Source organism: Hemitrygon akajei, chromosome 15, assembly GCF_048418815.1.
Source record: "Hemitrygon akajei chromosome 15, sHemAka1.3, whole genome shotgun sequence".
Classification (NCBI taxonomy): domain Eukaryota; kingdom Metazoa; phylum Chordata; class Chondrichthyes; order Myliobatiformes; family Dasyatidae; genus Hemitrygon; species Hemitrygon akajei.
The window spans coordinates 75,715,330-75,738,958 of NC_133138.1; the positions used below are offsets into that span (position 1 = coordinate 75,715,330).

General features: G+C 40.7%; 1 protein-coding gene across 6 annotated transcripts in view; it reads left to right on the forward strand.

Moving 5' to 3' along the window:
* Positions 1–22,348, forward strand: part of LOC140739472 (matrin-3-like) — a 55,622-nt gene extending 33,274 nt beyond the window's left edge. For 5 of the 6 annotated variants that reach the window (XM_073067804.1, XM_073067805.1, XM_073067808.1 and 2 more), the window contains exons 11-16: positions 106–158; positions 1,113–1,515; positions 6,532–6,678; positions 13,736–14,189; positions 14,641–14,762; positions 20,379–22,348. In XM_073067804.1, coding sequence (XP_072923905.1) covers positions 106–158; positions 1,113–1,515; positions 6,532–6,678; positions 13,736–14,189; positions 14,641–14,762; positions 20,379–20,468 — 1,269 coding nt within the window. In that variant the 3' untranslated portion in view covers positions 20,469–22,348. The remainder of the gene's footprint in view (positions 1–105; positions 159–1,112; positions 1,516–6,531; positions 6,679–13,735; positions 14,190–14,640; positions 14,763–20,378) is intronic. The other variant, XM_073067809.1, reaches the window with a different exon arrangement.
* Positions 22,349–23,629: the final 1,281 nt, after the last annotated feature.

The window sequence follows — 23,629 nt, forward strand, 5'->3', positions numbered from 1 at the left end:
GAAACATGAGACCCTTTGAACAGCCATGACCTATATCTTCTGAACCTAGAGAGTTTTCTACAGTATTCCTGATATTGTACTAATCTTTACATTTTTTAATTCCAGAAACCAAGCATTAAGGTTCAAGAAGTGTTGAAGGACCAGGATAAACCAGATAGGTAAATGGGCTCAAAGTTAATGTATTTTATGGTGATGTATTTGACAGTCACTTTGGCCATTTTCTTTTGGTTATTTGGAGAGATAGAAAGGAATGCTCCTATTTTTGTAGATGGTCAAGCAGTTAAAGATACACTTCATGAAAAGTAATACCCCTTAGGCAGTATATCTTCAGATTTATTCATTCTTGGAATATGCACATAGTTGGCAATACCAGCATGGTCTATCTCTTGTAGTTCCTTAACTGACGAGGTTATTAAGACTTGATCATATTAAGGGATCTGCAAGTGCATAAAGAACAGAAATTAGAAGAAAATGCTGGAAGCTTAACAGATGAGGCAAGATCTTTGGTTAGTGATTCAAGATGAATACTATCAGAATTGGGACAGAAAACACAATGGTTTTAAGTTGCAGGGAAGCTCTAAGAAGGATGTGTTGGACACAAGCAACAGGGGCAAGCCAAGTTTGCCAAGGAAATAAGAGTCCAGGAACTCAGGCTGGCAAGCAGTGTCTGTAGTGTGGGTAAAGAGAAAGAAGCTAGTTGAAGTTTCAGGTTAAGGACCCTTTATTAGAACAGACAAAGAAAACAATTCATTATTTCAGTCTAAGTAGCAAAAGTTGAGGGTGAAATCTGGAAAAGAGAGATCCATAAAAGGGAAGGCAAGTCAGATGGAGCATCTGAATTTAAGAACAAACTGGCAACCAAATGAAAAGTTATGAGAATGATCTGAACTTTTCTCCTACCAAATATATTCTTTTGGTTTAGTGTTTAACCTATTCTCCCCCCTCCATATCCAGAATATCTTGGATCAAGTACAGATTTCCATATGTTATAAAAACTGTGACAAATGTGAGTTTGGGGCCAGTTTATTTTAGCCCATAGATTGTCTGCCATTGACTTGATTCAATTACCAGAGCTAAATCTTATTATTTTATATTATTTGCTTCGCTCCCAGAAGAAGACGACATTCCCGCAGTCCTTTTAAGAAGAAAGTACCAAGCAAATCTAGGAGCTCTCCAAAAGCTGATGGAGATAAAGGAGAGCAGGCAACCTCAGAGGGTTCACCTTCAAAAGCAATCAAGAAGGATAACTCTGAGGGAGATAGTGAACTGGAAATTAAATCTGAAGAAAAAAAGGAAGATTCACAAGAAGCAATTACAGTTGTTGAAAGCGATGTGGAACTTGATGAAGGAGGTGTGGTTGAGGGGCTCTGCATTAGCGAATCAGAGAATGAAGCTGATCAAGAAGATTTACTGAAGGAAACGGTACATGAGATGGAAGGATCTGACTCAATGGAACCAGATTCAAAAACAGACATGGCAACAAGTGTGCAAAATGCATCAGGTCCAGCTGAAACGGTAAAAGTTTAGACATGTTTCTTTGACTAAGAGGGAGCATGTGGAATATAATATATATAAATTTTCAGAAAGCTTCCTTTCAGGTTGGACAGAAGAGGATGGTCAAAAAGCACAGTGTTTGTGGTGATGTACTAAGGTGGGTTGAGAATTCATAATCAGACATAAAGCATCAATGAGAGTAAATGGATCATTCTCTGTAGGCTCTGATCAGTGGGATATAGCCAGGATTAATGCATGGGCTCAGCATTTCATGATCTGCATGAATAACTTGGTTGAGGTGACCAAATGTCACATTTGCATGTTTGCTGACAATATAAAACAAGGTGGGATTGTATATAGAGAAGCTTTACAGGGTAAGACAAATGGAATGAGTAGGCAACATATTGTGGGGAAAGATGTGAGACTGTTCATTTTTCTGCACAGTGTTCATTGTTTTTTATGGAGAAAGAGATTGGTGATATTAATGTTCAGAGGAGGCTGAGATGTCCCTGGGCACAAGTTGTTGAATGCCAGTATGAAGTTGTAGTAAATGACTAGGAAATCAAGTGGTATGTGGTTTGTTGGAATACAGTAAGTGTAGATGTGATGCAAGTCATACACAGCGCCTAGATAAGACCGTACCTCAATTTTGATCTGTTTACTTTAGGAGAAAAATTAAAATGTACTGTTGTTTTATTTGAATAGTTTTCTGGGCCAAATCTAGGAATGACTAGTTTGCTGATCAAGAAGAGGTTGAGTGAATGTGGGGCCCGTAGTCTCTCGGAGGTTCATAATTGAAAGGGATTCTTGTTGAAACTTTTACAGTTTTTACAGTTTGACAGACAAGATGCAGGAAGAATTTTGCACCTGCTTGCGCCTAACACCAAAGGTTATATTCTCAGTGTAGGGGGTAAAGTTAGGCCAATTTGGATTGAAGTGAGCAGTAACTTGTCTTTTGGTGAACGGTGAGTCTTTGGAATTGTATATTCAGGAGGCTGTGGAGGCTGTCAACAAGTTTATGCAAAATTAGGTAGATTGGTGAATATTAAAAGTGATACAGTTATGGGACTGTTCAAGAAAATGGAACAGAGATAGAAGATCAGCCATAGTTATGATGAATGGTAGAGCCTGCCTCCTGTTTATTGTATTTGTTATTCCTCTTATATTTTTCTGTTCTGAATTGGGTGCCAACCCTATCCCGAGTGGGGATTCCCCTCTACCACCACTCTGCTCTGTCTAGCGGAATTAGTTCTTACTCTCAATAATTTTTCCTTTGGCTACTCCCACTTCCTCCAAACCAAAGGTGTAGCCATGGGCACCTGCATGGGTCCCAGTTATGCCTGACTTTTTGTTGGTTTTGTGGAACAGTCCATGTTCCAAGCCTATACAGGTATTTGTCCCCCTCTTTTCCTTCGCTACATTGACGACTGCATTGGCGCTGCCTCCTGCACGCATGCTGAGCTTGTTGACTTAATTAACTTTGCCTCCAACTTTCACCCTGCCCTCAAATTTACCTGGTCCATTTCTGACAGCTCCCTCCCCTTTCTTGATCTTTCTGTCTCCATCTCTGGAGACGGCTTATCTACTGATACCTACTATAAGCCTACTGACTCTCACAGCTACCTGGACTATTCCTCTTCCCACCCTGTCTCTTGCAAAAATGCCATCCCCTTCTCACAATTCCTCCACCTCCGCCGCATCTGCTCTCAGGATGAGGCTTTTTATTCCAGGATGAAGGAGATGTCTTCCTTTTTTAAACAGAGGTTTCCCTTCTTCCACCATCAACTCCGCTCTGAAATGCATCTCTCCCATTTCTCGCACATCTGCCCTCACCCCATCCCCCCACCACCCCACTCGGGATAGGTTCCCCTTGTCCTCACCTACCACCCCACCAGCCTCCATGTCCAACATGTAATACTCCGTAACTTCCGCCACCTCCAAAGGGACCCCACAACCAAGCACTTCTTTCCCTCCCCCCCCCCCCCCCCCGCTTTCCGCAGGGATCGCTCCCTACGCAACTCCCTTGTCCGTTCATTTTCTCTCCTCCCCCCCCCCCCCCCCCCCCCATCCCTTCCCACTGAGCTCCTCCTGGCACTTACCTTGTAAGCGGAACAAGTGCTATACCTGCCCTTACACTTCCCCCCTCACCAGCAGGGCCCTGCAGGGCCCCAGACAGTCCTTCCAGGTGAGGCGACACTTCACCTGTGAGTCGGCTGGTGTGGTATACTGTGTCCGGTGCTCCCGGTGTGGCCTTTTATATATTGGTGAGACCTGACGCAGACTGGGAGACCGTTTCGCTGAACACCTACGCTCTGTCTGCCAGAGAAAGCAGAATCTCCCAGTGGCCACACATTTCAATTCCACCATGGCCTCCTCTATTGGCAAGATGAAGCCACACTCAGATTGGAGGAACAACACCTTGTATACCGGCTGGGTAGCCTCCAACCTGATGGCATGAACGTTGACTTCTCTAACTTCTGTTAATGCCCCTCCTCCCCTTCTTACCCCATCCCTGATATATTTAGTTTTTTTTCCCCCTTCCTTTTTTTCTCTCTTTCTGCCCATCACTCTGCCTGTTCTCCATCTCCCTCTGGTGTTCCCCTCCCCCTTTCTTTCTCCCTAGGCCTCCCTTCCAATGATCCTCTCCCTTCTCCAGCTCTGTATCCCTTTTGCCTATCACCTTTCCAGCTCTCAGCTTCACCCCACCCCCTCCGGTCTTCTCCTATCATTTCGCATTTTCCCCTCCCCCTGCTACCTTCAAATCTCTTACTATCTTTCCTTTCAGTTAGTCCTGACAAAGGGTCTTGGCCCAAAACGTCGACAGTGCTTCTCCTTATAGATGCTGCCAGGCCTGCTGTGTTCCACCAGCATTTTGTGTGTGTTGCTTGAATTTCCAGCATCTGCAGATTTCCTCGTGTCAACCTGTTTGATATTAGTGGGATTCCAGGCATAGAGGGTGTGGGGATTCTGGGAAGGAGGAAAGCTATCAAAGTACTGAGGTAACTTCAAAAGAAAGCAACTAAAAAGTATGCTGGGGAAACTTAGCAGGTCAGGCAGCATCTGTGGAAGTTAATGAACTGTCAACATTTTGGGCTGAGACCCTCCTTCAGGACTAGAAAGGAATGTGTCAGAATAAGAAGGTTGGGGTAGTGGAAGGTGGATATCTGGAAGGTGATAGGTGGAAACCAGGTGTGTGGGAAAGGTAGAGAGTTGGAGTGGAAGAAATCTTGAAAGAGGATAGTGGACCATGGGGTGGAGGGGAACCAGGGGAAGGTGATAGACAGGTGAGAAGAGGTACGAGGCTAGAGTGGGGAATAAGAGGAGGGGAGTTTTTTCTGGAAGGAGAAATTGATGTTCATGCCATCAGGTTGGAGGCTATCCAGATAAAATGAGGTATTGCTCTTCAATCTTGAGAGTGGCCTCTTTGTAGTACAAAAAGAGGCTATATGGACCAACATGTTGAAACTTAAATGGGAGTCAAATTTAAATGGCCACTGGGAAAATCTGCATTTAACAAATGGAGTTGAGGTACTCCATTTACCCTTGACAACAGTCCCCCATATGTGTAAGGAAATGGACAGTTGCTGTTTGGGGGAAAACGTAATATGAGATATTGCACCTTTGTTCTATCTGGCACAGAAGCCAGGATCTTCTGGTGGCCACACATTTCAGTTTCACTTCTCATTCTAACATTGATATGTCTGATCATGGCTGCTTGTACTGACCAAATGCAGGTCAAAGGAGCAACATCTCATATTCCATCTTTGTAGTTTCCAACCTAACAGCATCAAATTTGATTTCTCTAATTTCCTTTAACTACTTTCTCTGTTTTCCTTGTTCCTGGCCCTCCCCTTTGCTTTCTCTTATTTTGATGACCCTCTCACACCGTTGCCCTTTTGACCTGCCTATCACTTTCCTCTTTCCCCACCTCCTTCCTTTATTCCATGGTTTACTCTCCTGTCGTATCTTCAGCCCTTTACCTCTTCCACCTATCACCTCCTGCCTACTTACATCATTCCCTTTCATCCCCGTCCCCCTCTCTTCTGCTTCAGCTATTTTCTGCTAAGTTTTGCTCCTTCCTCCCTCCCTCCCTCCCTATCTTTTTATCCTGGCTTCTACCCCTTTCGTTTCCAGTCCTGATGAAGGGTCTTGCCCAAAATGGTGACTTTCCATTTCCCTTTGTAGATGCTGTCTGACCTGCTGAGTTGCTCCTGCATATTCTGTGTTGCTTAGGATTTCTAATATCTGTAGAATCGGTTGTATATCTGTATATTCATGTTTTCCTATAACTTGCCCTTTGGAAAGGAAATGTACTGACTGTTTCTGATATTGGGGGAGAGGGAAGAGTTGAAGCTGAGATAGTTACATAGACCATAAGACATGGGAGCTGAATTAGGCTATTCAGTCTGCTTCACCATTTGATCATGGCTGATCCATTTCCCTGTCAACGTCATTCTCCTGCATTCTCCCCTAACTTAATCAATCTCTGCTTAAGTATACTCAGTGACTTGGCCTTCACAGCCGTCTGTAGCGGTGAATTCCACAGATTCACCATCCTCTGGCTGAAGAAATTACTCCTCATCCAGAGGCTCCAAACTTTTTTTATGCCATGGACCCTTACCATTAACTGAGGGGTCTATGAACCCCAGGTTGGGAACTCCTCTCTGTGTTCTAAATGGACATCCCTCTATTCTGTGCCCTCTGATCCTCAACTCCCTGTCGATGAGAAAACAGTCACTTTATCTAGGCCTTTGCATATTCAATAGATTTCAATACTATATTCAATAGGTTTCAACGACATTTCCCCCAATCCTCTTAAACTTCAGCAAGAAACAGGCCTAGAGCCAACAAAAGCTACTGGTATGTTAACCCTTTCATTTTTGGAATCAGTTTTGTGAACCTCCTTTGGACCCTTTCCAATCCCAGCACATCTTGTTTTTTAGATGAGGGGTCCAAAACTGATCGCAATACTCAATAATGAGGCTTGACCAGTGCCTTAAAAGCTTTGGTAATTACATCTTTATTTTTATATTTTAGTCTTCTCAAGATGAATGCAAAACCGACAGTACTCAAGTGGACTCTGATAGCTGGTGCGGATCCACTATAAAAAAGCGGAAGAGAGGACGCCGTGGTGGTGTAAAAGTTCGTTTAAGGATGCAACAAAGACTGACCATGCAGTCTGTGGTAAATAAAATTTAAGATCTGTGCTAGAGTGCTGTATCAGAGGGTCATTAAAATCTGTTGCATTTTTTGTTTCATGGAATCTTAGGTAACCCCCTCCATTCCGGAAACAGCGATACATCTTGTTGGGTCCACAGTATACCATCAAGATAGGATTGCTGAATCCTTCAGAGGCGGGGGAGATGGAGTATGTTTCATGATCAACTCCTCATGGTGTTCATATATGGTGGTTCTGTCCAAGTCTTGTACACTGCTCCTGGAACTTCTCACAATCAAGTGTTGTCCATTTTATCTGCCACAGCAGATTTCAGCAATCATCTTGGTAACAGTGTACATCCCACCTCAGGGTAAAACAGGTTTTAGAGCGATTATGAACAGGCATTAAACAGCACATTCTGATGTCTTTCCCGTCATTTTGGGGATTTTAATCAGGTCAGTTTGAAAAAGTCTCTAAATAATTGTTACCAACAAATCACCACCAGAGGAATCAACACTCTAGACCACTGTTACACCACTCCAAAGAGCACTAACCGTGCTATCCAATGCCCACACTTTGGAAAATCCGATCAGCTGGCTGTACTACTTCTCTCTGAATATATGCAGAGACTGAAGACTGCAGCACCAGGAGTCAGGACCAAAAAGGTATGGACAAGGGAAGCACAGGAGTGCTTACAGGACTGCTTTGAATCCGTGGACTGGACTGTATTCGAACGTTCATCTTTGAGTCTGACTATGCCACAGCTGTCACTGACTTTATTAAAACCTGTGTGGATGATTGTGTGTCTATAATGAGAACTTGTACAAACCCAAGTCAAAAGCCATGGATGAACCAGCAGGTTTGTAGTTTGCTGAGGGCTAGATCTGTGGCATTTAAGTCTGGCAACCCAGGTCTACAAGAGAAACAGGTGCGACTTGTGGAGGGCTATTGCGAGAGCTTTGGAACAATTCCAAATGGGGTTGGAGGGGAACTCAGATGTACATCAACTCTGGCAGGGTTTGCAGGCCATTACTTCCTATAAAGCAAAACTTAACATCATGAATGGCAGTGATGCTTCACTCCCAGACTAGTTCAATGTGTTTTATGCTTGCTTTGAAAAGAAGAATAAAACTGCAGTTATGAGGATCCCTGCTGCACCTGGTGATCCTGTGATCTCTGTCTCGGAGGCCGAGCTCAAGCTGTCTTACAATAGGGTAAGCCCTTGCAAGGTGGCAGGACCCAAAGGAGTACCTGGTAGGCTTTGAAAGCCTGTGCTAATCAACTGGCGGGGGTGTTCAAAGACATTTTTGCTCATGTTGCTATAGTTGGAAGTTCCCAACTGCTTCAAAAGGGCTACAATTATTCCTGTGCCCTAACTGCCTTAATGTCTACCATCCAGTAGTGCTCACATCTATGGTGATGAAGTGCTTTGAGAGGTTGGTTATGGCTAGAATTAACTGTTTCCTCAGCAAGGGCTTAGACCCACTGCAATTTGCCACAATAGGTCTACTGCAGACGCAATCTCATTGGCTCTTCACATGGCCTTGGATCACCTGGACAATATAATTCAGTATGACAGGATACTGTTTATTGACTACATTTCTGATTGAAAAGCTCCAGAACCTGTGTTTCTGTACCTCCCTCAGTTTTCTAAACAGAAGACCACAATCTGTGTGGATTGGAAATAATGTCTCCACCTCGCTGTCATCAACACTGGCACACCTCAGGGATGTGTGCTTAGCCCACTGCTCTGCTCTCTCTCTACACCCATGACTGTGTGACTTGGCACAGCTCAAATGCCATCTGTAAATTTGCTGACCATGGAGCCATTGGCAGAATTTCAGATGGTGATGTAGTATAGTATAGATGGTATAGTAGTGAGATATATCAGCTAGTTGAGTGGTGTTGCCGCAACAACCTTGCACTCAATGCCAGTAAGACCAAAAATCTGATTGGATTTCGGAAAGCATAAGAAGAGGGAATGCACACCAATCCCTCAAAGGGATCAGAAGTTTAAAGGGTGAGCAACTTCAAGTTCCTGGGTATCAGTTTCTCTGAAGAGCTATCCTGGACCAACATATTGATGCGACTACAAAGAAGGCATGACAACAGCTATATTTCATTAGGAGTTTGAGGAGACTTGGTATATCACACTCACAAATTTCTGTGGATGTACTATGGAGAATTTTGTAACTGGCTGCATCACTGTCTGGTATTGTGTGCTACTGCACAGGATAGAAGCTACAGAGTGTTATAAACTTAATCAGCACCATCATGGGCACTAGCCTCCGTAGTATCCAGGAGATCTTCAGGGAGTGATACCTCATCACTTAGGTAATGCCTTGTTCTCATTGCTACCAATGGAAACAAGGTACAGAAGTGTGAAGGCATACTCTCAATGATTGAGGAACACCATCTTCCCTGAGCCATACAACTTCTGAATTGACTTTGAACCTATGAACACTACCTCACTACTTTTTTTTGCATTAATAATTTAATTTAACTATTTAATATCTATATTTGCTGTATTGCCATGTACTGCTGCTGCAAAGTCAGCAAATTTCATGACGTGCTGGTGGTATTAAACCTGATTCTGATTCTAACATTGGATTCCTCACCACCGACTCAACATGCAGGGTAACCTTTAGGGATTCCTGGAAGAGGACTCCCAAGCCACCATGCCCCTCATTTTCTCCCTGTTTAGAAAGTAATTGGTGGTTTTTATATTTTCACCCAAAGTGTATGATCATTACTTTCACACACTGTATTTCATCTGCCACTTCTCTGCCCATTCTCCTGAACTAAGTTCTTCTGCAGCCTCCCTGCTTCCTCAACAGTAGCTGCCCCTCCACCTATCTTCATATCATTTGCAAACTTGGCCAGAATGCCACCAATTCTGTCATCCAGATAGTCCCAACACCGGCCCTGGCAGAACACCATAAGTCACCAGCGGCCAATCAGAAAAGGCTCCCTTTCTCCCTATTCTTTGCCTCCTGCCAATCAGACAATGCTCTATCCATGCTAGTATCTTTCCTGTAACACCATGGCCTCTTACCTTGTTAAGCAGCATCTTGCCAAGGGCCTTTTGAAAACCCAGGTACGCAAAATCTTCTAATTCTGCTTTGTCTGTCCTGCTTGTTATTTCTTCAAAGAAGCAGATTTGTCAGGCAAGATTTTCCCTTAAGGAAACCATGCTGACTTTGGCTATTTTATCATGTGCCTCCAAGTACCCTGAAACCTCATCCTTAACAATTGTCTGCAGCATCTTCCCAGCCACTGAGGTCAGGCCAACTGTCCTATAATTTCTTTTCTTCTGCCTCTCCCTTCTTGAAGAGTGGAGTGGCATTTGCAATTTTCCAGTCCTCCAGAACCACGCCAAAATAATCTTGAGAAACCTGGGGTGCAGTCCATTTGTTCCAGGTGACTAATCTACCTTCAGACCTTCAAGTTTCCCAAGAACCTACTCCCTTGTAATTGCAACTGCACTCCTAGTCCCGGAAATGCTTGAATTTCTGGCATACTGTTAATGTCCTCCACAGTGAAGCCTGGTGCAAAATACTTCCAAGTTTGTCTGCCATTTCCTTTTCCCTCATTACTACCTCTCCTGTGGTCCAATACCTACTCTGGCCTCATTTTATATATTTGAATGAGCTTTTTGTATCCTCTTTGTTATTGGCTAGCTTACTTTTTTCATCTTGTCTCTGGCTTTTTTAGTTGCTGTTTTTAAAAGCTTCCCAATCCACTGACTTCCCACTAAATTTTGCTCTATTATATGCCTTCTCTTTTGCTTTTATGTTGGCTTTGACTTCCTTGTCAGCCATGTTTGCATTATCTTGTCTTTAGAATATTACATTGTGATGTATCTATCTTGCATCTTTGGAATTGTCCCTGGAAACTCCAGCCATTGCTGTTCTCAATTATCTCTGCTAGTGTCTCTATCCAGTCTACATTGGCCAACCTCTGTAATTTCTTCTTTGCTTCACTGTAATGCTAATGCATCTGACTTTGGTTTCTCCTCTGAAATTGCGGGGTGAGTTCTATCATGTTATGATTACTGTTGCCTAAGGGTTTCTTTACCTTAAGCTCCCTAATCCAGTCCAGTTCATTACACAATACCCAGTCAAGAAAACACCCTATCCTCATTATATGCGGGGAATACGTTCCTCGAAGTCGACGCATAATGCGAAATCGCATAATGTGAATAATTATTTAAATAGAGAAAATAGCAAGCCCCCGGAACGCATCCCTAAGTATGTTTTATTTGTAATTTACTCACACTAACATACCAATACGACACAAAAGCAGTACCACAAGACAACATTTGTATTATGTTTCGTCAATTTAAGATAATATTCAATGTAATAAATCACAGAAAGTTAACATCCTGGGGTGTACAGTACTCACCAACAGTGGCAGGTGCGTTCACTCTGGGAGGTGAGTGGTTGTTATGGTGTCAGGCAGCTTTACCTGGATAAGATGGATGGTTATGGTCGTCAGGATCATATCAAGCACAGCAAGGTGTTAAGGAAGACTCACAGAACTCTTAGAACTGCCAGCAGCAGGAGATGGCACCAGTTTGAAGAAAGTGGTGAGGGTTGCTTGCTTTGCAGCATTTTGTTTTTCAGGATTAAATTTGCTTGTAGGGAAGAAGGGTTGACTGCAGGGAACGACTGAAATGCTGACTCCGTTCTAAACTTGGTCCATGTTCATCGCCATTTGTACCAAGTGTTCCGACTTCCACCATTCCCTCACCGTTGGTAAACTCCTAGGATTTTCAAAATCATCTGTTGCTTGCAGCATCTGAGAGAGAGTTTGCCATAAAAAAAATACGTATGCCTTGAATGTGGATCACACCTTGGTCGAGTGGTTGAATCAGCGATGTGTTAGGCGGCAGGAGACGCACTGTTATGTTACAATGAATGCTGCCCAAATGTTTAGGATGGTCTGGCGCATTGTCAAGCAACAAAAGAAATTTAAAGGCAAGATTCTGTTCCCGGCAGTAGCGTCCCAGAGCTGCGTTACTTTCAGCTGATGCTACGCCATTTATAATTTCCAACTTTTTTTCAAGTGTTAAAGTGGTTCTCTGCCACTCAGCTGATGGCCCAGGACATGACATCGGATGATTAGGAGGCATAGTTAAATATTTCAAGCACAAAATCACTGTACTGTAGGTAAAACCAACAAAAGTTTTAGAGCGCAAGATCTCGCATCCATATGTTACCAAAGCCGATGCGAGACTGGCGGGAGTGAGACTGTGAGGTGTGCGCATATGACTTGCATTCTATAAATTATCTTTTGGAATTCAGCACCAACTTAATTTTCCCAATCTACCTACATATTGAAATTTTCCCCATGACGAGCATAAGGTTGCCCTTTTGACATTTATTTTCTATCTCCTATTGTAATTTGTAGCCACATCTTGGCTACTGTTTAGAGGCCTGTATGTAACTCCCAGTTAGGTCTTTTTACTCTTGCAGTTCCTCAACTCTATGCACAGTGATTCTAATTTGATCCTCTGACACCTCCAAGGATTTGATTTGATTTACTTTTTTTTAATTTTTACTAACAGAGCCATACCACCCCTTCTGCCTACCTGCCTGTCCTGTGGATATTGTATGTATCCTTGGATGTTAAGCTGCCAGCTATATTTTTCTTTCAGCTTTAATTCAGTAATGGCCACGTCATATCTGGGTGGGATGGTAGCATAGTGGTTAGCACAACACTTTACAATACCAGCCACCTAGGTTCAGTTTCCACAGCTGCTTGTAAAGAGCTCATGTGTTCTTCCTGTGACCGTGTTAGTTTCCTCCAGGTGCTCCGGTTTCCTTCCACAGTCCAAAGATATACTGGTTGGTGGGTTATTGTAAATCGCCCATGATGGGGCTCGGATTAAATTGGGAGATTGTTGGGTAGCGCAGCTTAAAGGGCCTATTCCGCACTGCATTGCCAAAAAATAAGAAAAATAACTGCACTTGAAGATCATCTACATTATTCCATATACTGTATGCATTCATATATAACACCTTCAGTTACCCGTTTCAATTTTTTTGTCCCCATTATACTGCAACTCATCCCAGTGACGGCAATTTTGCTTATCAGCTGCTTATTCTTCTTGACAGTCTCACTGCACACTGCCTTTTTATACAACTGCCCCACCCTCAGTCTTATCATTGTTTTCCATCCCCATAGCAGATTCATTTAAACCCTCCCCAGCTGTTCCAGCAAACCTGCCCGCTAGGATATTGGTCCCCCTTGGTTTCAGATATAACCGGTCCCTTTTGTACATGTCATACCTTCCCCAAAAGAGATCCCAGTGGCAGAAATCTGAAACCATGTCCCCTGCACCAGTTCCTCAGCCATGTATTCATCTGCCAAATCAATCCTATTACCTTCACTGGTGTGTAGCACAGATAGCAATCCGGAGACCTGGAGGTCCTGCTTTTCAGCTTTCTACCTAGCTTCTTAAATTCTCTCTTCAGGATCTTCCTTGTGTCATTGGTGTGGATATGTACCAAGCCTTCTGGCTGCTTATGCTCTGTCTTTAGGATGCCGTGGACCCAATTGGTACGTCCCCGACCCTGGCACCTGGGAGGCAGCATACCATATCATCCAGAAGTTTCTGTCAAGTCCACGTTCTCATGTCATCTGTAACAATGAAAGTCCTTATCACTACTGCATCCTCTTCTCCCCCTGCCCCACAGTATCCAAAATGGTATACTTGTTATTGAGGGGAGTGGTCACAGGGGTACTCTGTTCTTTTTCGCTTCCTAACAGATTCACCCAGGTACCTGCCCCCTGCAACTTAAGGGTGACTACCTCCCTGTAGCTCCTGTTTATTTGTCTCCTCAGTTTCCCATATGAGTTGAAGGTCAATGAGTTGTATCTTCACTTTCTTAACACGTTCTCCGAAGAGCTACAGCTCTGAGCACCTGCTGTTAATGTGGTTATCCAGGAGGCTGGAGGTTTCCCAGAACAAGGAGCACTGTCTTGATAAGATTAGGTGTGTTTTTGACCATTAAAATAATGTTTGCGAGTAACTGGAGCAGAAGTTCAAAGCATTTCATAACATTTGATTTTCTCTAGGAGCCGAAGCAAGAATGCTTTCCTGAAAACATAGATGAATTTGTAACTGTGGATGAAGTTGGTGATGTGGAAGCTGGAAATTTGGATCTGGAAGATCTGACACCTTGTGCAGAGAGTAGTAAACTGGAAACTGATGAAGCCAATGTAAGCATTTTAACAGAGAAATCAGAGGATACCACTGAGCAAAAAGAAGAGGATGTAGAGAAACCTAAAGTAAAACATGGTCAAAAGAGGGGAAAGAGCATCAAAACTAAAAGAACAGAAAGTGACCAAAAAGATGGTAGTGAAGATGGAAATGAGCTGATTGACAGTAAGATGGAATCGGATGAAAAGAGTGAAATGCAGGGAGAGACAATCTCAACTTGTGCAGAACCGGAAAGCAAGCGTGCTCGATCACGATCTCCTACACCAGATGAATATCAACTTGGACCATATCAGCCCAACAACCCTATAGGTAGGAAGGAGTTTCTTCGAAAAAATGCAGGACTGCTATTCTTTAATTTTTTTTATGGTGCTTGTCACACTCATATGTTCATTAACTTAATTAAAGCAGTTTGCAAATATACTATATTTACTCAAGTGTGACATTCATAGTATATTCACACGCATTTCAATACTGGTCCATTTGCAAATTAATGCAGTCTGGCTGAACTGAAGCAGTGGTCTCTTAATCTAATTATTTTCCTGCAAAATGTAAATATTATTGGCATTTATAGCTGTTATCCAAAAACTCCACTGAAATGCTATAGATTTGGTGGCTGAAGATCCTGTACTGTTGTTTTTCCCTTTTTTGCTCCCTTGAAAGGCACATTTTCAGGTGTGAGATGATCTGGTCTCCACTTGACTGGGTAGTTTGTTCATTGCTGATTTAAAAGCTGTAATAAGCTGCCTCTTTTTAATTACAGGACTAGACTATGTGGTTCCAAAGACTGGATACTATTGCACACTCTGCTGCCTCTTTTACACAAAGGAGGAAGTGGCAAAGAAAACCCACTGTAGCAGCCTGCCTCATTATCAGAAGCTGAAGGTGAGCATTCTGGTGCCTGTAATCTTAGGTGGTTGTTGGATGTTTTGTGTGTTTCCTTGTAGTTCTTCACACTGTTCAAGCAATTGAAGATCTATTGATTCACCATGTTCATCATCTAATAACCCAAAATTTAAGTGACCAGGTAAAGACTCGACAAATTGTCCACGGAAACCAGCTTAAGCCATCATCTTCCTTTACTTCATATGTGCTAGTATTATTTGAATTACAGTTTGGATTAAAAGGAATAAGTGATATAACCATCCATCTCTGTAATACCCTTATTCACATATTTTTAGGCAAAAACTTGTTATTTGTCTATCAGCTTGATTAACATTCAAACTTTATAGGTTTTTTAATCTTATAAATGTATGTGGATTGCCTTTTTAAATTTGTATTTCTTTGAATTTGTTGGATTGGACAATTAAAGCTTTGTCTTGAGTTCAGGATGAGTTTTGGTGGGGCTGTTGTTGGTGTGGTATTTGCTTACTCAGTCCTTAGACTACACAGAAATACTCTGACGAATGATATACAGTGACAGAAGGCATAACTTGTAACAATATGGAGCAAATGAGTTCATAAGGATAAAGACAGTTGTATAAGACACAGATACTTTGTTGTGTATTTGTCTGTTGACCATGGAATTCCCCTAAGTGGTTATCATATGGAGATGGGAAATGGATATCTGCCATTGCCAACATTAATCATGTAATTTGTTGCCTCTCTACCATAAGAAAGATGGTGGGGAGTAGCCAAGATTAGTGGGCCATGTGGGAACTAGAAGCAGAGAAAATGATTTAATATTGTCCTCAAAGGTGTTAATTAGCAATGGTGTATTTTTGAAATCTACCATAGTAAGATGGAAAGAGATGTCCGATGTTCAGGAGCAAGAGCTCTAAAAATACTGGCAAGGGAAAAAAGATATAAAAACATTGCAAAAGAACAGAAGGTTTAAGACATTAAAGAGTCTTCAATATCTTTCAAGCCAATGAAGGAAATGCTGTTGGATTTAATTTTGGGGACAAAATTGGGTAACATTTTTTGGAATTATTGTAAAATGAATGGTAGTCATGCTTGTGGGTTTAGTATAACAGAAGGATGACATTTATTTATAAAATGCATAATAAGGGGGTAATGAGTTGAAAATAAATGATACAGCTTTGTTGAATTTGTCTGAATTTGTTCAACCAATCCTTGACTATTAGGGAAGACCTCAAAGGACAGATAGTTTAGGTGCAAATGAAACTATTTCCCTTGGCAGGGTTGGGGGGGGGGTAAGGAATAAGAAAGGCTATCTGCATCAATCTCAATCTCCTCGGATTGTTAAATGTTACAAGCTAAATGTGAGGTTTGTATGACTAAAGAGAAGCAATCTGAGTACAAAAAACAAAATGGAGATCTTTCCCTAAAAATAAGAGGCAGAAGATATATGAATAGACAACTGGCTTAAAGAATGAAAACAAAAATCTATGTAATACTAAAACTCTCATGCTCTGTCTGTCTGTTTGTGACTTCCAATTAGCGCAAACAGTACATTACAGCGGCACAATTTTTGGCTAAATCGACTTAAAATGTGCGAACTTACAGAATGCAGGCAAAATTCAGGCTTATATTTATATAAAATTGTTCATTTGCCAAAATCAACTGCCCTGTCTTGACCCGAGAGCTGATCAGCCATCATGGAAATCTGGACGTGACATCAAGACGCATGCGCATGGCCAGCCTCAGCAGTGCCTCACGATGCTCACAGAGCCGATTCCACCTTTGAGTTATAGGGCAGTTTTTGCAGTGAATAGAGAAGATGAAAACACACAGTATTTGACAAGCAGATATATTGGGCCCTTTGAAGCTGTCAGATCAATACTTGGATTTCCAATTCACGAGAGGGAACCAACCATTGTTTGCCTTCAAGTACACCTTCCCCAACAGCATCAAGTATTCTTTCGAGATAATGCTTCTGTGCAACTGATTAATGATATGGCAAGAACCACTTTAATGGAATTCATGGATCTTTGCACTGGTGATTCATTAGCAAGAACCCTGTACTATGCGGATATTCCCAGATTCTACACTTGGACTAATAAGAGATGGGTAAGAAGGAGAATGGGTAAAAGAGTGGAGGAGTACTCCAAGAGTTTTGAAACAAATGTTCTGGGTCTAATGTATACTGTTTCTCCACGAAGTGGTGACCTTTACTATTTGAGACTTCTTCATCAATAAAGGGACCAGTATCTTTCGAATCATTGAAAACACATGATGGAGTTGATTCTTCCATCATTCAAAGATGTCTGCAGAGAGAGGGAATTGTTGCAAGCTGACGATCATTGGCAGCAAACTATGGAAGAAGCAGAGAGAACAAGAATGCCCAGAGCAATGAGAGATTTGTTGTCTTGCTAACAAACACTGAAATCAACAATCCACAGCAATTAAGGGACCAGTTCAAGAATGCAATCTCTGAAGATTTCTTACAAATGGAGAGGAGAACTATCAATGATCCTAATATCATGATCGATGAAAGGCATCATGGACATGCTCTTGTGTATTTCCAAGAGAAACTTGAGAACTTGGGCAAAACACTTGAAGAATATAACTTGCCAACAGCAAAAAATTGTACAATTATTCAAAGTGCTGGCAATCTGGAATTATTGCGTGAACTGCAGTACAACAGAGGCGAACAGCAGGAATTTGTTTCACAGAAGGAGCCCCTATTGAATAATGAGCAAAGAGAAGTATATGAATATGTGTGCGACTGCTTGGAAAGGACTCTCTCTTCAATGATTTTCATTGATGTACCAGGAGGAACGGTCAAGACATTTATCATCAACTTGATCCTCGCTAAAGTTAGGGGAGATGGAGGTGTTGATATTGCTGTAGCATCATCAGGTATTGCAGCAACATTGATGCCTGGTGGTAGGACAGCGCATTAAAGATTCAAAATACCCCTCAAAAGTCAATGAAGATGCCCTTTGTAACGTCGATTTTAAAAACACCAATACTGCAAATTTACTCCAAAACGCGAGGCTTGTTGTTTGGGATGAGTGCCCCGTGATTAGGAGGGGAGCTTCAAAGCCGTGGACCAGACTCTTCGTGATGTATGCGGCAAGAATGAGGCCTTCGGGGGTATTTTAACCATTTGCTGTGGCGATTTCCATCAGCTTCTACCAGTTGTGAAATATGGAAACGATGCTGATGTGGAGAATTCGTGCATAAAAAAATCGTACTTGTGAAGAAGCTTCATCAAGTTTCAATTGAAGAGAAACATGCAATTGAGTGAGGGAGAAGGGCGATATTCTGAGTTCTTATTGGATGTTGGAGAAGACAAGATTGATTGGATGAAATTGAATTACCTGAAGATATGATTCTGCCAGCAAAAGCTATGGAAGAATGCATTGATTTAATCTACCCAACGTTCGACAATCCTGCAGAACTATTCTCGAGGAATTCTATCTTGGTTTCTCTCAATGAAATGATGCGAAAAATAAACTTCACATGTATTAGACGCTTCCCTGGAATCATGAAAGAATACTGTTCCTTCAATGCCGTAAGTGAAGGAGCTAATGCCACTCATTTTCCAACAGAATTCCTTGATTTGGTCGAACTTTCTGGATTGCCCCCACATAAACTGGAATTGCAGAGGGGATCTCCCATCATTTCAGTGAGGAACTTGGACCCACCAAGGCTTTGCAATGGAACGCTAACGATGGTGGAAGAACTGCACAACAATCTCATTGTAGCAAAGATAAACATTGGTGCGTTCAATAATGACATTGTCATGATCCCAAGAATTACACTCAATTACTCCCAAGAAGGGGAAGATGTCCCTCTTCAGTGGAGCCTGTTCCTGATACAGTCATGCTTTGCTATATACATAAAGCGCAAGGCCAAACCATGGAGAATGTGTTGATTTATCTAGAGGAACCGGTATTCCTGCATGGTCAGCTGTATGTGGCTTTAAGCTGGGAAAAAAGAAATGAAAATGTTAAGAATATTCTTGAAGGGTGGCAAATCAACCAGAAATGTTGTCATCAAAAGTGTCCTTCGTTAAATGAGGAGGAGCTATACTTGTCTTGCCTCGCGTCTTTATTCTTTAATAAACTGAGTTTTTCTTCTTTAATTTCTAAAGCACATCACATCACACTCCACTACCTTTCTCTCAAAGGGTGCCCCAATGGGTCACCCAGTTGTCTAGTAATTATTTAAAAATAAATATCAGTCGAAGTGGAAGGATGGGGGGGGGGAACGTAAGCCAATCTAGAGCCAGATCATGGTTTAGAATCAAAATGACTGCACTTCATCATTCTTCAATTTTGCAAGAAAATAAGAGATGCTTAGTGTTGAATGGGATGGATGTAAACTTGTATGGGAAGGGCTTTCTGACAGTGTGTATTCTTGATTGGTGAGGAAAGAAAGAAAGAATCAAAATTGTTGAATTACAGTTTGGTCTGATGTTACTGGTAGGAGAGGTCTCCAGAGAAAATATTTTCGATATTCAACTATTTTCTTGGCATTGGCATGGATTGATTAAAAGACAGATCTTATTTGGCTAACTTGATTTTCTTGAAACAGATGATGCTTGTGACTATCTTAAATAGTGAAATATTCAGCAATGAGAGCATTTATGGACAAATGACATGGTTAACGCGTCTATTGCATCTCAGAATGGGATTTTAAAAGGGGCAAATACTGGAATTGAAATAAAAATTTCTTGATATATCTGGCAGATCAGGTAACATCTGGAAAGCTAGATGGTAAACATTTCAGATTGATAATCTTTCCTCATGCTCATGAAAGATTAACTTAAAACAAGTTTGTTTTTTATGTTGTACAGTTTAAAGGAGTTTGGGGAGAACAAAATGAATCTGTAACTGGGTAGAAACCAAGAAAGTATTGTTTATGCTGACTGAAAGTGGTGATTTAAGGTTAAGTAATTGCAGCCTATCTAGCTGATGAACGCAAAAACAAAGGGAGGTATGTATGTAGGCAAAAGAAAATTAAATGGTACTAGAACTGAGATACAGAATGGAACCATTGCTAGAAATATTCATTGAGGCAGATGGCATTTGTGGAGAGAAAAGATGACTTACCATTGCCATTATGTCACACTGGGCAGTTCCCAATACAAGCTGGAAAGAATAATCATCTAAAATTACTGAATTTAGTGTCTAATTGTGAGGGCTAGAATATACCTAGGTAGAAAATGTATATTTGAAGAGCTAATTTGTGGTCTTCTATTAACTTTATACAACTGTGAAAGAACTCATGAGTATGTTTTGACTATCTGAACACTGAGAATTCATGCAATGGGATAAAGCTGAATTAAATTTAAAAAGTATGATGCCATTCAATGCAACTATGTTGTTTGACAGAAACTTTTTAAATTTAATGAGAGATCCACATTGATTTGTGAGTAGAATGATGAAATTTGAAGTACACTGTGAATATGTATCTTAAGTTGCATTAACAGATAATAGTTTAAAGAATACAATTATTTTCTCAGACCTCAGCCCGAATAACAATCGTCTTAAGCTCAGGTCATTATATTGTGATGGGGGTGGGGGTCTAAAGACTCTTCCTAAAACAATGATGACATTGCCTCATTAATGTTCTTTATTTTTAAAGAAAATCTTGAACAAGCAAGCTGAAGATTACCGGAAATCCAAAAGAGAACAAAGCCCTGAAGTGGAGATCAAAGAAATAACTGACCAGTGATTCTACTTATGATCATCTGTAACATCTACCCAATTAGCTGCAAATTCTTTTAGCATCCTGATTTTATTGGTTATTATTTTTAATGTTTAGATGTCTTAATTTTGTAATGTACAGACATGCATGAATAGATTGGCAGCAGTAATTTTGTTTGCAGTAACTATTTGTTAAATAAGTAAGTTCTCAGGATAGGGACAGTCAACTTTCAAGGGTATTGAATTGATGGATTTCTAAGATATTGTTAGAATATCAGTTCTTGAGTTATCCCAGGAACTGCTTTGGGTCAAGTACCATATCTGGGTTACTTTAAGGAAGTTGGTGAATTTTGTAAGGTAGTAATCTGAAAATATTTGGCAAATGTCAAGTTTTAATGTTGCAGGTAAAAGAAAACAGCTTACCAAGAATAAGTTACATGATTACTGAAATCTGTAGAAATATCTAATATTCATTTGTTGGCCCATATTTGTACAATAATGAAGCTTGCATGGCATTGGTATTAAAGGGGAAAGAAAGGATGAATGCGGTGTTAATGGTGAGATTTTTGAGCCATCAAAATGGTAGAAATCCTGATAAATTTTGTAAAGCAATATGCTCTACAGCTGTTAAAAAGACCAAAATACAATTATATTTTTCTTTAATTTGAACTAATGTCAATCTTTTGTTTTTCTAATGTGGAAGGTAGGGGTTGCTGGAAGTTGAGAAGCTAATTTCAGTCTTCAAGTTGTAAAATTTTGGTTCTAGTAAATTGTTTATTTACATCAGTTTAAAATAAAACCCATGCAAGTTAACACCAAAATCAATCCACGGTTTTGGTTTATGCAATGTCTCATTTATGCTGCATTTGCAGAGGGAATTATTTATTGACTAACATATGAATCACTTTACAACTTTGACTTTTCAACAAAATACGCATCTTACAAAACTGATTTTTAACAAATTTATTAAATTGGTCCACAAGATATAGGTGCAGAATTTGGCCATGTGACCCATCAAATCTGTTCTGACATTTGATATCAACTGATTTATTTTCTCTCTCAGCCCCATACTCCTGGTTATCTCTGTATAACCTTTGACACCCTTACCAATCAAGAACCTATTAACCTCTGCTTTAAGACTTGGTCTTTGTCGCCAATTCCATCTGGGGAAACAAATTCAATCGATTCACTATCCTCTGGCTAAAGAAATCCCAAATGGTTTAAGGATGATTCCTCCAAAGCACAAGCTTTAATTATAGTCAACAAAGATAAATTGAACTTCTGTCTTGGTAAGAAATATTCTGAAACTAGGAACATTAATTGTTAATATTAGTCTTGAAGAATCACTACTGTTTGTTTCCATTAAAACTAATTTGCGTTTATTTTTGTAGGAGGTAGTTTGATTACACAATTCGGAATAAGATCGGATAAAGGAATTTTGTATTAAAATATTGTTTCTCTTGAATTACCTGAAATTGTATAGTATTTGTTTCTGAATGATAAAACCAACTTGTATTAGTTACCAATGATCCATGCAGATTGTCAAAAATTGCTACCAAAATGCATATTTACTTGACCCCAGTACTAAAAAAATTCTCAAATGCACTCAGAATTGAATAAGTTTCCAAAAAGTCAGTGTCCCTTGATTTGTCCTGTTGTATTCTTGTAAACAAGTGAATTTGAGCAACTGTTTGTAAAATGTTGTGCATTTAAACAAATATTACTTTAATTTTAATAACTCCTTCTGAGTTAAAGGTTATTCCATTGCCAGTGTGCTGATGATCCTGTTAAAATTTTTAGGTTTAATCAAGAGGCTGTAAAGTATAAAACCTGCTGTTACGTCATGTTTGAGTTGAGTAGAAACAAGTAGTTTTGTAATTCTTCAAATAAAGCTCCAGGTTTCAATGATTGGTTGAGTTCATCAGCTTTTGCTTTTTCTGTTGACGAATAAACATAATTTAGGATTTTCAGGACAGTTTTAGCATGGAATTAGATTGATTGATATTTGTAACCTATAATTCACTCAGTTACTACACATTATTTTCTTTTGACTTTCCCAATACTTGCATGTTAGACTATCATTCCATTACAAAATGTCAGTTCTATTTGCCTGAATTTTCAGTTTTGCTAATAAAATTATTTAGAGGTTCCATAAGCAATTTCATTTCTGACCCTGATGTCTTCATTGCTGATGTAAGAGTCTAATCAATGCTTAGACACCAAGGTGGATTGCTCTACATGTCCTGTATTGGATAGAATTCATCTATCAGTGTACACTCTTAATTATTCAGTATTACAGCCTTTGAATTTTAGAACATCATTTTGTTCCATGGTTTAAATGAACTGGACCTACATCAGTGCCTATTTATTGTTTTTTATATTATTGACAACATAGAATTAAACAGCAATGAAATGGGTCCTTCAGCCTATCTCTCACCTTAAACCTATGACCTCTAGTTTTATCTTCCCTACCCTCGGATAAAGAGCATTACCATTCAAGTTATCTATGCCCTTATCAAACTGCTTGATAGTTAACAGTTTGGATTGCATGACTTGTTAACTGTACTGATTACCTGATTTCAAATTTCAAAGTAAATTTGGTCACCCTGAGATTTATTTTCTTCAGGACATTCACAGTAACATAGAATAGTATAGCACATTACAGGCCCTTTGGCCCACAATATTGTGCCAACCCTCAAACCCTGCCTCCCATATAACCCCACACCTTAAATTCCTCCATATACCTGTCTAGTAGTCTCTTAAACTTCACTAGTGTATCTGCCTCCACCACTGACTCAGGCAGTTCATTCCACACACCAACCACTCTGAGTGAAAAACCTTCCTCTAATATCCCCCTTGAACTTCCCTCCCCTTACTTTAAAGCCATGTCCTCTTGTACTGAGCAGTGGTGCCCTGGGGAAGAGGTGCTGGCGGTCCACTCTATCGATTCCTCTTAATATCTTGTACACCTCATTCTCGTGAGACAGTCTAATGTGCAAAGTTGGAGCTCACAGTTTTCCCGTCTTTGTTCTCCTTCGATTTTTTTCCCTGGCGTCACCAACTCCCAACTCCATTCCAAGTCGACTCCGTCCTGCAGACTACGACTTCACCATTCTGGCGTCTTCTCTCTCTATCTTCTGCTGAACAAAAGACGGCAAAACCTTCGCTCGGGCAAACAAAAGAAAAACA